Here is a 14,447-nt window from a genome sequence, read left to right as displayed (position 1 = left end):
GTATTTAAGATTATCGTCTTGCTTCTACAAAACTAAAATGTTAATATGATTTAAATGACAAGCTTTCTAATCAAAGATTTATAGAAAAACATACTTGTGATAAGAATATGAAAAAAATCTGAATATTTGGAGAAAAAATCTGAATATTGGAGAAATGTAGAGGAAATGTAGTGTGGCTATAAGGAACATGTGGAAACACTTTTGCTCGTAAACATGGTTGTGCAAAACCTTGTATTAACTAGTTATTGATCCCTCGGGGGCAAGGGAATGCTTTTCACAAATGAGCCTGCAAATTAGACCAAGCATTTCATCTTAACGTTTTGCTGCAAAAGTAGATACTAAATAGTCTTGATATCCAAAGTATGTTTTTGTATTCACCCTACTGTTATTACATGAGATTTCCCATGAACCCTCTGTGCCTCCACATGTGAGGAACCCTCTTAAGGTCTCTGTAAAGCCCCTTTTACTTTAGAGTGCAGCTCACACTCAGGCTTTCTATGGTAATTGCCCGTTATTAGACTCATGCCCTGGCCATACCGGTGGGCCGTATGGAAAACAGCAGAATGTGTCTTTGAAATTCAATTACCTTCCCCGTGCATTTATTACATGCTGTTGCTTCATCTCTGTGATGTGCTGCAAACCTCAAGGAGCCCGTGTCCTTTTTCATAATTCACCTACAACTGCCCCACTTACAGTCATTGCCAGCACCGCACTGCTCATGAGAAACTGCAGGCGGTTTTTATACGACAGAAGAATGGTTGTATGAGACAAGCAAATGTCGAATAAATCAAATAGATCCAGAGTAGTTATATCGAGGATAAATAGTGCTGTAGTAATTTTACAAATAGTAATTTAGTTCAATCAGAAATCAAGTAATGGACATTGTGTTTGAACCATCATGGATCGAGATGCTCAGATGTTAAAGGGGCCCTATTTCATGCAAATGTTCAGGTTCATATCAGTATTTTGTGCCTCTTTATGACACGTCTCCATGTTTTAATGTTCAGAAAGCTCTTTATTTCTCTCATACTGCCTGTGCTGCAGCACTTCTTTTCCCCCTCCGTCTGAAACCAGAGCCCAGTCTGCTCTAATTGGTTAACTGGCGGGCTCTGTTGTGATTGGTTAACCGCTCAGAGATATCCCGCCCCTTAGCCTATCACGTACAATGTGTCAGATCGCTAGCCAATAGAAGCAAGTGATACATAATGATGTGATTATGTTTGAACTTTAGGATTTGAGCCTTTGCAGACCATTTACATGCACTAAAACCTATATAGCACACTACAGGAAAGGGGAAACCCCAAAAAAGCATACTAGGGCCCCTTTTATATCATTTTAAGTGGCCTGAAACCTCAAATAAGTTATAAGCTGTTCATTTTGTAGTGTTTCATAATAAATGAGTCACAGCTTTATTTTTTAAACCAATACTTTTTAGCCTCATTATACATTCATCAGAAAGAAAATATTTTCCCAATGGAAGTCCTCTTCTGAGTTTCTCTCCATAGTTTTGGAAGCAGTAGAGGATTGTGGGTAGCTCGGTCTAATTCCATCAGGATGACTGATGCGTGCTCTCCGGGCTGCAGCGCTCCGGCTTTATTGCACTCATTTATACCACTGTGGGAGTAGAGGAGTTCATTCACTTGATGCCGGGGCTTTAGAAAGAGCATAATATTGCCTCTTATATTTTACTGCAACATTTTAATGCTGCTATTATCTGTATTCCTTAAGGGCATTGCTCCCCTCTACAGTCATCGCGTTCTGGCAGAAGAGCCCATATTCCCGGGAATATTCAACACTTGTGAAAAAATATTGGGGCAGTAATTTACCCGACGGGCTCACCCCTCCCTCTTGGTTGTCTGCCAGCCTGTCCTTATTGTCTCCCGAGCAGCGAGGCAGTGCCAATCAACCCCAGAGATGATTGCCCCGTCTTCATTTGGTTAAAGGGGAATGTCTCTTTAGCACTCTTAATCGTTTTATGGCCTTCCCACAGACTGACGTCCACAGCGCTCCCACCAGGATCTCAACACGGTGCAGAGCCATAAAAGTAATTAGATTGGCTTTGTGCTACAACTGATCCGCACACAATTATTGCACCCACACCGCTAATGAACACTGGAGGAGCGGAAGGAGTTGTGGTAGAAGTGTGGGCTGGACCCTGAGGTGGTGCCCTGCTACTGGGAGAGATATTAGTGTGTATAGAAGGTGTGTGTGTGTGTGTGTGTGTGTGTGTGTGTGTGTGTGTGTGTGTGTGTGTGTGTGTGTGTGTGTGTGTGTGTGTGTGTGTGTGTGTGTGTGTGTGTGTGTGTGTGTGTGTGTGTGTGTGTGTGTGTGTGTGTGTGTGTCCACTGCTGTACATCTATCTTCCATAAAGGCAATTTTAGGCTCTAATTTTGATTTTTTTTTTTACTTATCCTTATTTATTTGGGCGCTTTGAGTTATGTTTGGTGACTGATAAAAGGATAATAATGTGGGTACGGAGGGTGAAGATGCTTCAAACAAAGTGATTATCAGTCTGTTCAAGCAGACTCTGAAAGCCCCTTGTCCCACACATTTTCAACGTCTCAATTGGGGTGTATCAGTCAACAATTTAACCAACTTTCTGAAACTGACATCCACCAATCAGGCATGCTTTACCCAGCAATATCTACATTTGATGCGGGAAAGTAGGCAAGATTTCAACTACTATCCAAGATTCAGCAAATACTTTCCATCTCCATCTGTATGTCAATCTAACTGCATCACCATGAGTGCCTTTAAGGAGTAAGTGATTGAAAGTGTAAGTCAATATGCTCATTATCCCATATCTGAGCAGAGAGCACTCTGGTGTAAAATATAGGATGCAGCCGCGGCAAAGAAGTTGGAATATTAAGAGAACAAAAAAAGAAAATTACTTTAAAAAGTGGGAAAATGTAGAGTGTGGTCGTAAATGTTTGTCCAAAACCTTGTACTGACTAGGTATTGAACCCCTCAGGGAGAAGGGAATGTTTTTCAGAAACCGGTCCTCACAATGTACACATACAAACATGTGTGTGTGTGTGTGTTATGAAGGGCTTAAAGTTTGTGGTACATACAATCAAATAACAATAATTCAAATGAATGCAAAGTTACAAATGTGCACCTGTGAATAGGCCTGTACCAATCAGAGGATCAACGGTTCGATCCCCAACCCCTCTGCTTTTAACTTATAGAAGTGTCCTTGGGCAAGATGCTTTACCCAAGATTGAATTGACTTAAGATCAAATATTCAGCTCAAAACATGTGCAAACAATAATAATATATGTTGTTTATATACAATAGCCTGTACAGGAAGTGTTTTCCTATTGCTGTGTTAGGGGAGGGGTGTCACATTGTGCACAGGTTGTTGTGTCCTCCATTAACATCCACTAATATCCACCTCATCTCATCACTCCCTCCTGCTATGAGTCTCCAGCATGACCCCTCCCCCACCCTCCCGTCTGTCTCTCTGTCTCACCTTCATACTGACCTGAGGAGACGAGCTCAGGGTGTGTCTGCCCCACTGGCTGCTGGTAAGTGTCTGTGGTTTGGACTGGGTGGGGGTGGGGGGGGGGTTTGGAAGTGGAAGATTTTGTGAGGTATCTGGTGTCAGGGACGGCTGCTACTTTTATTGGGCTACTGTGTGGAAACTCTGACTTGGAAACGAGGGATCATGTGTTCATTTTATAGCCGTGTGACGGGGCAGAAGCTGTGACCCTTTTCATACGTACTCAGCCAAACATTTTCAAGACATTAGTTTGTTAATCAGAAAGAAATCTCCGCATGTAAATATAAGACTGAAAGGCATAGATAAGCATTTCATTAAACATATTGTTTATACGCGATATAATTCCCTGGTGTGACTGAATATATTCCTCCAAAATCTCATATCTGATCTTGATTAAACCCTTTAATGTACATATTTGTTCAAATATCCACAAGATGCTTCAACTGAGGCACAATACAGGATGATAATCACCATAACTGGAGTGGACCATAAAATATGTAGAGCTATTATAGAGAGATTTACTGTTAGATCTTGTCTGGATCAAAATCAATTTGACTCGTTATTAGAGGTTTTTTATATTCTCAAGTTCAGCTCATAGTGTATAGTTAATGTCTGAAAAATTGACCAATTAGATCTGCTTGACTCACATAAAATAACTTTCATAAGCTAAAGTGTCAGCTCCTTAACATTTGCACATCTGTCTTGCATCGGCACTGCAGCGTCATCATTGAACTCAGTAAAGTCATCAGTGTTTCTTTAACCCGGGGAGTGTGGAACTTCCACTCGTCCCAGAGCCACAGCAACTCCGCCCGGCAACAGTCGTGTTCACAGCGTCTGACGGTGGTCGTTGTCCATTTTCTAATGGCCTCAGGAATTCTAAAAGAATAATGGAATATGGCCCACACATGAAACTCGTGCTTGTCTTATGTTGTTGTTCTTAAATATAAATGTTAAAATATAACATATAAGCGTTGTTTTTTTAACTAAATTCAGTCCATCTTAGTTGATAATAAACGCCCCGTAACTTATTTACATAATATTCAGTCTTAAGGAATGAGCTGCAAGCCCTTTTTGTAACAAAATAAATTAAACCCAAAGGAGAGCTGTGATGAAGGCTGCTTTTTCTTGAAGTATATTCAATTATTTAGCATAATTTACCAACATCTGATTGATTTTGCTAACTTACAAGGCAATATACCTCACCTCTATTGAGTGGCCCAGCCCTTAGTATAGTTTTCTGTAAGTTTGGACACCCCTGATCTACAAGATGACAAAGTAGTTCTATATCTTCAGACGGTCCTGTTGCTCTTAAGGCCCCAATCTAAACAAAAGAGACGTGTCTTTCCAGAATCACCGTCCAAATAACTCTGGATAGTCCACAGACTTTACTGTAAACAGTCTTTTCTGGGACTGGGACTATCTCTTAGGGAGAAAGTAGTTCCGGTGTAAACTGTTCAAAGCTAGGTTTTGGGGATTACGTTTCCAATGCTACAATAATGGACTTTTTTTAAAAGTTATTGTTAAGGTCCAAATCAATGGGAAGTACAATAAAAAAAATAGCACCCACTTTTGCACTGAGGTTAATGACTTGATACCAAATCCTACATCATCAGATTTCCTTTGATTTGATTGGACGGCATTTGAATTAAGTGTTAGGGTATAAGAAGTTAGATGATTCATTGATGATCAGGACGGGGACATCAGAGTTAACGGAGCTGCTGTCTTGCTTTTTTCAGACGAACGCCAGCAGTAACGGTCAGGGCGGGTACAGCCAGCCCGGGCGCCACTCGGTGTCGGTGGAGGTCCAGATGCAGAGGCAGAGACAGGAGGAGAGGGACTCCTTCGCCCAGGCACAGAGGCAGTACAGCTCCCTGCCACGGTAAGACTAAGACGGACACAGAGTGTGACAGGCTGATGAGTCTTACAATCGATATGTGCTCCTATAGGAGATGGGTGTGTTCTCGTGTTGCTGCCGTCTGATATGAGACGTGTCCGGGAGGTTGTGACTGTGTTTGAATCTATTTTTGATCCTTGGATTTAACGTAATGTCTCTCAAGAAGTGATTTGTGTGTGCGCTCACGCCTGTGCACGCCTGTCTGATTATGTCACATTCACTGTGGCTTATTACAGTCATGAGCGCTGATTATATACGAGTAAGAGAGAGGGTCACAGCTGGTCAATTTCAAACCACACACCTATACACACACACACTCAGCCGTGGATCATGTTACCCTCTCACACAGATCTGACATGATTGCTTTCCTCTCCCTTAATGTAATTCCCTTTGATCTGCGTGATATGACAGCCTGTTGTTCCAGGAAGTAAGTGTGTGTGTGTGTGTGTGTGTGTGTGTGTGTGTGTGTGTGTGTGTGTGTGTGTGTGTGTGTGTGTGTGTGTGTGTGTGTGTGTGTGTGTGTGTGTGTGTGTGTGTGTGTGTGTGTGTGTGTGTGTGTGTGTGTGTGTGTGTGTGTGTGTGTGTGTGTGTGTGTGTGTGTGTGTGTGTGTGTGGTGAGGGGTAGAGGGAACAGGAAGGGACGTATTGGAGATATGGGGACATATGGCTTAGATTATGCCTCAAAGTATATTGTTTTTTGTCAGTTTATGTTTGGAAGTTAACTTTTTTACTTCTAGAGTCATATTTGATGTATGTGTTCAAAGAGAGTTGAAAAAAACCTGACTCTACATGATGTGACACCTACAAGATGTAAAATGCAGCAAGAAGAACATCAAATCCAAACTTAAAAGTCCCACTTCTGAAAACGTTCAAAAGACTCTCTTCCATTTCTCATCCACTTCAGAACGAACACTCTCACATTATAATTTTACTGTGAACTTTGAAACAAAATGTCAAGATGACACAGACTATCCTCTCGAGTGTTTGCTAATGTGTGACTTGGTTTCATCAAACATGGTTGCCAAGAAACTAGGGAGTGCAACACCGAGTATCAATAGTTCTCCAGGTCTACATTAGCCTTAAAGTTCAGATAGAGAATAAGACACAGCTACTTTGATTTCAAATGAATAATTACTGTCCATGAGAGACATGAAGGGAAGGGATTCTCCTGTTAATAAATTAAAGAGGCACTGTTTTGCTTTTAGGGTTTTCCCTTTCCTATATATCTTACACAACTTTCCGTGGATGTAAATGGTCTGCAAAGGCTAAAATCCCTGTGGTCTAAAAAAAAGTTGAAACATTTACAGAGAAAAAGTCTGAATATTACTTTTTTAAAAGTCGGAATATTTTGAGAAAGAAATTATAATATGACTTTAAAAAAAAGTTGGAATATTTACAGAAAAAATCTGAATATTTGGAGAAAAGAAATAACAATATTACTTGAAAAAAAGTCGGAATATTTAAAGGAAAAATCTGAATTTGGATTAAAAAAGTCGGAACGTTTAGAGAAACAATGTGGAATATTACTTGAAAAAAAGTCTGAACACGTGATAGGCTAATCTCTTAGCAGTAGACCAATCACAACAGAGCCGGCTATATAACCAATCAGAGCAGACTGGGCTCTGGTTTCAGACAGAGGGTGAAAAGAAGTGCTGCACACAGGCAGTATGAGAAACATAAAGAGCTTTCTGAACATTAAAGCACGGAGACAGAAGAGGAACAACATACAAACCTGAACGTGAGCAGAGAAAGGGCCCCTTTAAGGCACACTTGTTTCCTCAGGGTCCAGAAAAATATGTTTTATTCTTGAGTCAGTTCAGGAAGGAACTGTCCAGGGGGAAATGTTAATCAAAGTTATTATGTTTCCCTAAGCCGTCTGTAATTACTCTTTGAAATTCTCAAACACCCTCCAAAGTCAAACCAAGCAGACGTGTCCTGGTGCACATTAAGTTGCACTCACAAAAGATATACAACATTAGAAACTTTATCTTCTATTACTTCACCGTCTTACCCCTAATCCACTGTTATCGACGTGAATCCCTTCCTTGATAAATATTGCAGGCAGCTTTGCTGAAAGATTAATGAACCACAGTCTCGCTCCGGCGGTCAGAAGCAACATCCTGTGGCCACGTTCCTTCACTCTTCCGCTAATTCCATTAAGAAACGGTTCTGTTTGGATAACTCCCGCTGTACTATCTTGAGAACACTAACTATTGTTTGACTTAGAGCATACAATTGAGTGAAATCAGAGACTGGGACAGAGTAAATATGGCGTTTAGCGGTTCGCAGGCTGTTCATGAGTGGAGTGTGAATGGAGACGTGATTTATGGCTTTAGCATTCCTCAAAAACAGCTTTCATTTAAGATAAAGGTCAGTTTCCTTCTGGGTGAGACCCTTTTCCTAAACAAGGAACCGAGTGACTATAAACCACTGCCATTTAAAAACAATGACGGCAAATGAAGGGCCTTCATATCCATCACGGACGAGCACCATTGATCTCAGAGCCAAAGTAATGCCACTGTGGCGACCAATGGTTGCCTAAAACAGCTGCATTTGCTCTCACATGCATGCATGTCACAACCACATGTCTGTATGCCCTGCACTGCAACCTCTCACAAAGTCTCCCTTTTTTCCCCTCAATCTCACTCTCACCTTTTCCCCCCTTTCTGTTTTATCACTTGTCATGCTTCACAGTGTGCATGTACAGAATACAGAGCCGTATACATCTTTCTGCATTTAACACACATGTACACGCTCCCCCTTTGGCACCGCATCAGACGGAGGGAGTGATCTGGTTTGCATTTCTCAGCAGGGAGGCACGCCGGCTTTGGCCTCTTTGTCAACATATGAAATGAAATCAGATTCCGAGGACGCCTGTCTCTGAAAATTGGAATCAGTCAGCCGTGTGCAAGAATAAACCTGGGCTATATTGTCCTATCTCACCCATCGAGAAGCGTATCCATTCCCAATTGCATTCAATCTCCGCTGAATAAAAACAAAGGCCTTTTCTATTCTCATTAATGGTTTTTCTTTTTCCCCTTCCTACTCAAATCCAAACACATGAATAATACGGTCTCTTCACAGCTGGCTGATAAACCTGCTAATTATGCATGGCTCCGAGTCAAAAGCCAATTGATGTTTTTGTGTGTCTTCTTCTTCTCTCGCTGCTCTCGTTTTGCCATGCCCTCGAGATAAATGGGTGGAGCTGTGGGGCTTGGGACACTCATGCATATCGTGTGGACTCACACACACACACTTACAAACTACACACTCGTACACAAAGGCTGGGCCGCCACAAAGAGGCCAGCCGATGCAGAAATGAGAGCTGATGTCACACATCTGGATTTTTTCTCCTGGTAAAGGGCAGGGCAGGCCCTCTGAAGCATGACAACCAACCGTGCCTTAAAGACAAGTGTCAGCCGTCATATATCGAGTTCTATACCCAATCCAAAGCGAACAAAATGGTCCCCTCATTTCTCCACCTGCGGAGGGCAGTTACTATCTGTCAGATCCGATGGCTGTTTCCGTCTGTCTCGAAATGGAGCTAATGGGCTGGAAGGGGACTTTGACATGGTTAGCTGTCCCTGTATCTTTTTACCGTGGGCTGATACTTGCCCAGAGGCGCTTTGTGAGGCTGTAATGGTGTCTTACTTATATTGCATGTGATGTCTTGGCTACCGTAAGGGCTGACAGTATAATCACGTTTCAGCTGGAATACAAAAACAAAGGCCTATCCCAAGAGGTAATGGTCTTTAAACTAATATTTTTGTTGGTGGTGAGATTGATCAGACCAGACCAGAGGACAATATGTGGCTAAGAGGGTTAAAACTGGTTGAACAGGCTCTCTGTAGGACAGCAGAGACGCACCTTTTACCTTGGCCATTAAAACCAACTTAAATGGTTTGGCTAATTTCAAATTACACAAACATACCTACATGTTTCTTGCTGTTCTTGATTGGTATCTTTATGGTTCATTGCAAGTTGCCTTCGACAAAGTTCCAGTTAAATGTGTATGTGTATGACTTCACTAGGGTTCAAGGACTCAAATGAAACCAAAAAAAGCGAACCACATCTGACATTTCCCTCCCTGTTTCCTCTTTCCAAACCAGGCAACCCAGGAAGAACCCCAGCACCATCTCCCAGGACTCATGGGATAAGGCCTACCCGCCTGGCGAGGGCTTCCAGACGGCGAAGGACAACCCTAGGTACTCGAGCTACCAGGGATCCAGGAACGGCTACCCGGGTGGGGGTGGTGTTAACGCCCGGGTCCTTCTGGAGGCCCAGGAGCTCCTGAGGCAGGAGCAGAGGCGGCGAGAGCAGGAAGCCAAAGGGAAGTTAATTCAGGAGAGCATGGTTAGCAGCAGCTATGAAGGGTACCCTACAGCGCACCTGAAGGACCCCGCCTCCCCCAAGGGTCCGTACCGCCACGATGTGCCGCCCTCGCCTTCGCAGTTAGCGAGGCTTAATAGAATCGGTTCGGAAAAAGGAAGACTTTTTTATTCTTGAGGAGTATTCTTGGAGTAATGGACGAAACGCTGATCAGAGAACTTGCTACCGGAGCTAAGGGGGATTACCTTAAAGAGACAGCAGAAGTGGACGCTACAAAAAGGGACAACCTAGAGGTCTTATAGCCTAGCGATGATCTTAGCGGTAAACAGATGTGAAATGTGCTCAGTATGTGGGTGTTCATGTTAAATCCCTCGCTGTGCCGATGACCTATACCCGTCAGTCCGTCACCCTCCTACAGACGCTCAGTGCCTTCTCTGCGTTCACCAACACCATGCATGTTAACATTTGTCCAGGACTCTGATTCATCGGGGTCTGGCACCACCGTGTACTGACAATCAAATGGGCAGACAGGCGAGGGAGTGGGCGTTCTTACGAGCCCATGGGGAGGCGTTAACTTCTGTGGGTTCTGTGTGTGTGGGCATGTGACAACTCACATGTTTCACCATCAAGAACGTGTGTCACGGCTTCACAAAGTGCCCCGTGGATGACTCGTCCTGTCGGTCACAAAATCATTTTCATTTTCATTTTACGTTCAACCCCCACCGACACTTTCCCATTCTGTTTTCTCGACTCCTCAGCGATCGAGCATCTCTCGCTCGAGTGCCCCCCGGGGAGAAGAGAAAACAAGGCAAAGTGTATGAAAAAAGGAGGGCACAGTATGTGTGTGTGTGTGTGTGTTATTAATAAAAAGCCCCCCTCATAAATGATTCATACCGTGTGTTATCTCGGTAGAGGAGACCCAGGCAGAGAGGGTAGACAGCTCTGATCCTCTGCCTACCCCTCCTGCTCCGCTCTGGGCTTGCCTTGCTGGCCCGCCTGCCTGTCTGTCTGGATCTCTGGCTCCCTTTCCTCTTCTTGTCGCCTCTCGGTGTGTTACCTTTCTTTCTTCTACCTCAACACCCCCACCTTTATCCTCCTCTCCTCTTTCGCTCATTTCCCACCTTCCTCTCTCATATCACCCCTCCCCTCCCTCTTCCTCCCACTACCCTCCTCCCCCCACCCCCATGTCTCCCGAGTCAGGCTCTGCACTGAATTTTTCATCACAAGCCACCTGCTGCCTGCCAGAGCCAGAGAACGCTGCCACCAGAGAAACCGACAGAGGACTCGGCTTCTGACATAAAGGGAGGAATAACAGCAGCAGCAAAAGAAAATCCAGACTAAAGATGGGTAGCGAGACAATACGCCTGCCAGTGCGAGATTAGCTGGAGCTTTTTCTCCTGTTTTCTAACAAAAGGAGAAACTGTCCTCAGGAGTTAATTGCGTTCAATTGCTGTAATTGCTTTCTTTTTTTACCTTTTTAAGCATTTATCCGACACTCTTCTCCCTAAAAGAAATACTGGAACTGTTTTCTTCCAGACATTTTATAAGAAAGGCAATAAGGATTAGAATCCTACCTATTGTCTTTAGCTGCGTGGCAACCCTAAAACAGACATTAGTAACTTACTCAAAGGGCTAATTAGCTCGCCAGAACATCGCTAGCAGTCACTTTTGCTCTCTGAATTAGCTAGCATGCTAACCGTCAGTTAGCGGACAGCTACCTTCGTGCCTGAAGGCACAGTAGGCTCACACTGCTGAATCAAAAAGGGGATTTGGATGAATCAACCTCTGTAGTTACATGTCCTATTTTGTGGAGCAGTGAGTTGTACAAAAAACAGCCAGGTAGCATAATTAGCTTCCTAATTAGTTTCACAGATTTGTTTGCCTGGAAAATGTGATAAATGCTCGCGTGACTGGGCCTCAAAACAGGACATTTCTAAGAGACAATCTGCTTTCTAAATGCAATGATGACCACAAATGAAATGTTAGCTAACCTCCACTCCAAAAGAGTGCAGACAGAAATCTTAAAGCCTAGAAAAATTCGTAAAAATTATCTGAATTTCTTTTATTTGGGTGAACCTATTAAACAAGTCTCTTTTTAATTCTGGTTCATGACTGCCCACTGTTTCCCGTAGCTTAAAATCAGGACAAAAAGACCTTGGAAATTGATGACGCACGCTTAAAAATCCCTGCCACCAGCCCACCACTTTAATTGTTGCAGTAGGTGTGTGAACCTTCCCCGCATTGACATCCCTAATGTGTGAGACATGATGTTCTCTGCCGGTGAGCAGACAAATGAGATCGAGCCGAGGTGAAACTTAAAAACAAAAGGGAAATACAAAACAAATATAAAAGACGGCCATCATCGAGCTGGGGAAAACAAAACAGGCGGGGTGTAATTGCCCTTCACTCCTACACACTCCATATGCAGAGCAAAGCCGCACGACATGCATTATCTCCCGTCGGTTAGTGAAGCCCCGTGCTGGGGAAGCCACCGGCTGAGTAGAGGTAATAAATGAAAGTAAGAAAATGAAGAACAAATGATATTAATGTCATTTTCCCGTGTTTAAACCTGCATTTTTACCCGAGGAACGTTCACAATTCTACTCTATTATAAGCTAAACTTTAAAAACGTCTGCATTTTTTATGTTTTTCGATTTAACGTCACACACGCAATAAGGAACTGTTACCAAATAATAAAAGCAGTGTAGTTGAGGGTAAAACATACCTCCACTCGTTGGTTTTTTAAGTGAAAAGGTGTTTGGTTGTAGCGGCCTGCACTTCCTGCTGTGAACACTAGGGCGCCTCTTTCAGCTTTTTTAGAAGGCTTTATTCGACCTTTGCTTAAAACGTCATAAACTACGGGGTCTGATATCGATAAGTGCCTGATATATATCACAATATTTTACACAACGAGGGACACGATGTGATTTGTTTGTCAGTGACGGTGTGAGTTTAATATCATATCAAAATGTGTCATTCGATGGGGTACTCCTTCCTGAAGCTGTTTTTATTTTATGTACCAACAGAGCCAACACATACTATTTGTATCCTGTTTGACATTGCCTTCAACCATGCTGTAACATGACGTGTGTTTTAAAGTATAAAAAGAAAATGGAAGCTGATGATGTGCAATTGTTTGTGCGAAACTTTTACATGATATATTAAGAAATGTATGCAGCCACTTTTTCCCTGTACATATCAAATTTAGAATAAAACGGAAGGCTGTTCCATCCTGTTTACAACCTCTGTCTGTTTTTACCTTTTTTTCCCTCCAACCTGGCTTTGAACCGGGATCAAAATGAGTGTTTAATTAAGCAGAAAGGGAGTCTGATAAATGCCAAATCTGTCAGGTCTGGCAGCTGATGTCTTCTTCTGAGTCCAGCAGAGGAGTTTATGGAGACAATCGAGCAGCTGATGTACAAACGTTCCTGGCTTTCCTGCAGCAACCTGTGTAAGCGATCTGTTGAACACACTGAGGTAATCTCCCTAAACATCAGTGTGTTTCCTGTTATTAAGTCCAGCTTCGCTCCCATTGTCCCTCACAGGGGATCCGCTGAGCAGCTCACTGCTACTGTTTTTCTTCCAAGGGTCAGAGGTGACATCCTATCCAAACACCATTAATGCATTAAAGCCTACAGGTGTCGGAAGAAACTGAACTGAGGACAGAAAGTAGACGCAAGGAAATCCCTCCTGGCTTTTTGTCCTTTATTGACTTTTATCCTTTATTTGAATAAGAGCGAGAACTTCAGAGAGGGTCAGAACATTGTCATGCCTTGGTCAGATTGAACCATCAGAGCTTTTCCTTACTGAGGAAACACACACACCGGGGTTCTGCGTCAGTGAGGACATCACAGGCGTGGATTTACAAGAAAACAGGATGTCTTTTCAACTGTTTTGATTCAAATGCTGCTAAAATGGAGCATACATAGTGCCCCTTTACTTTACTGCAGTTAATGTCAGTCAGTCTCTGAATGTGAATCATCTCTTAAATGTTTTAGCATGAATCTTCATGTGCCATGCACAGTAGGGTAACTTTTGACTAAGGTCTTTTTGGTTCCTTATGGTCTCCTTAAAGAGATGTTCCCCCATACAACTCAACTGCATTGTCTTTTATTCATCCAGTGAGAGTCATTTGTCTTGGATGACGTTTGTTTTTCCATATTGATTGTTGTTTTTAATATACAACGCTAACCAAGTGTTTCAAACTGCAACCAAAACCCAGGATAAAATACATTTCCCTCCAATATATCTTGTGTAAGAGACAGGGATGCTTTGTTTTAGAAGGCCTACATATGTTAATCTATATCACATCACACAATGGTCCCCAGAGGACAGTAAATCCTAATGGCATTTCAAGGAAAGACTTCTTCTTTTTTATGTTTAAAGAACCTCTATTGACACATGCGCCACATGATAGAAATGTTAGTAGTCTTGGGCAATTAGACCCCGATCCTGATATGGTATATCTTAAGGGGGAAATGCAACCGTGAGCATAGAGGAAACCCTTGGATTTGATGAGGAGATGGGAAGAAGAGGAGGTGAGATGAGGTCTTTGGATGGTCTCTGGATATGATGAATGGATGGATGCATAGACACCTGAAATCCCAGCTGACTGCAGGAGAGTTTGTCTGCAGCATGACGATCGGCTGCTGGAGATTGAGGTAAACATTTAATTGGTTAGAGAGAACGCCCATGATGGGCTGATTAATGCAGCTGCAGAGT

At 42.9% G+C, this 14,447-nt stretch overlaps 1 protein-coding gene across 7 annotated transcripts in view; it reads left to right on the top strand.

Annotated features, from left to right (window-relative positions):
* The window catches only part of LOC134866079 (partitioning defective 3 homolog), a 244,430-nt gene extending 231,459 nt beyond the window's left edge, over positions 1-12,971 (top strand). For all 7 annotated transcript variants that reach the window (XM_063886011.1, XM_063886007.1, XM_063886009.1 and 4 more), the window contains 2 exons: positions 5,239-5,381; positions 9,506-12,971. In XM_063886011.1, the coding sequence (XP_063742081.1) occupies positions 5,239-5,381; positions 9,506-9,902 (540 nt within the window). In that variant the 3' untranslated portion in view covers positions 9,903-12,971. The remainder of the gene's footprint in view (positions 1-5,238; positions 5,382-9,505) is intronic.
* The last annotated feature ends 1,476 nt before the right edge of the window (positions 12,972-14,447 follow it).

Source organism: Eleginops maclovinus, chromosome 6 (assembly GCF_036324505.1).
Source record: "Eleginops maclovinus isolate JMC-PN-2008 ecotype Puerto Natales chromosome 6, JC_Emac_rtc_rv5, whole genome shotgun sequence".
Taxonomy (NCBI): Eukaryota; Metazoa; Chordata; class Actinopteri; order Perciformes; family Eleginopidae; genus Eleginops; species Eleginops maclovinus.
Note: the sequence above shows the minus strand (reverse complement) of the source record. Positions and strands in the feature narration are given on the sequence as shown.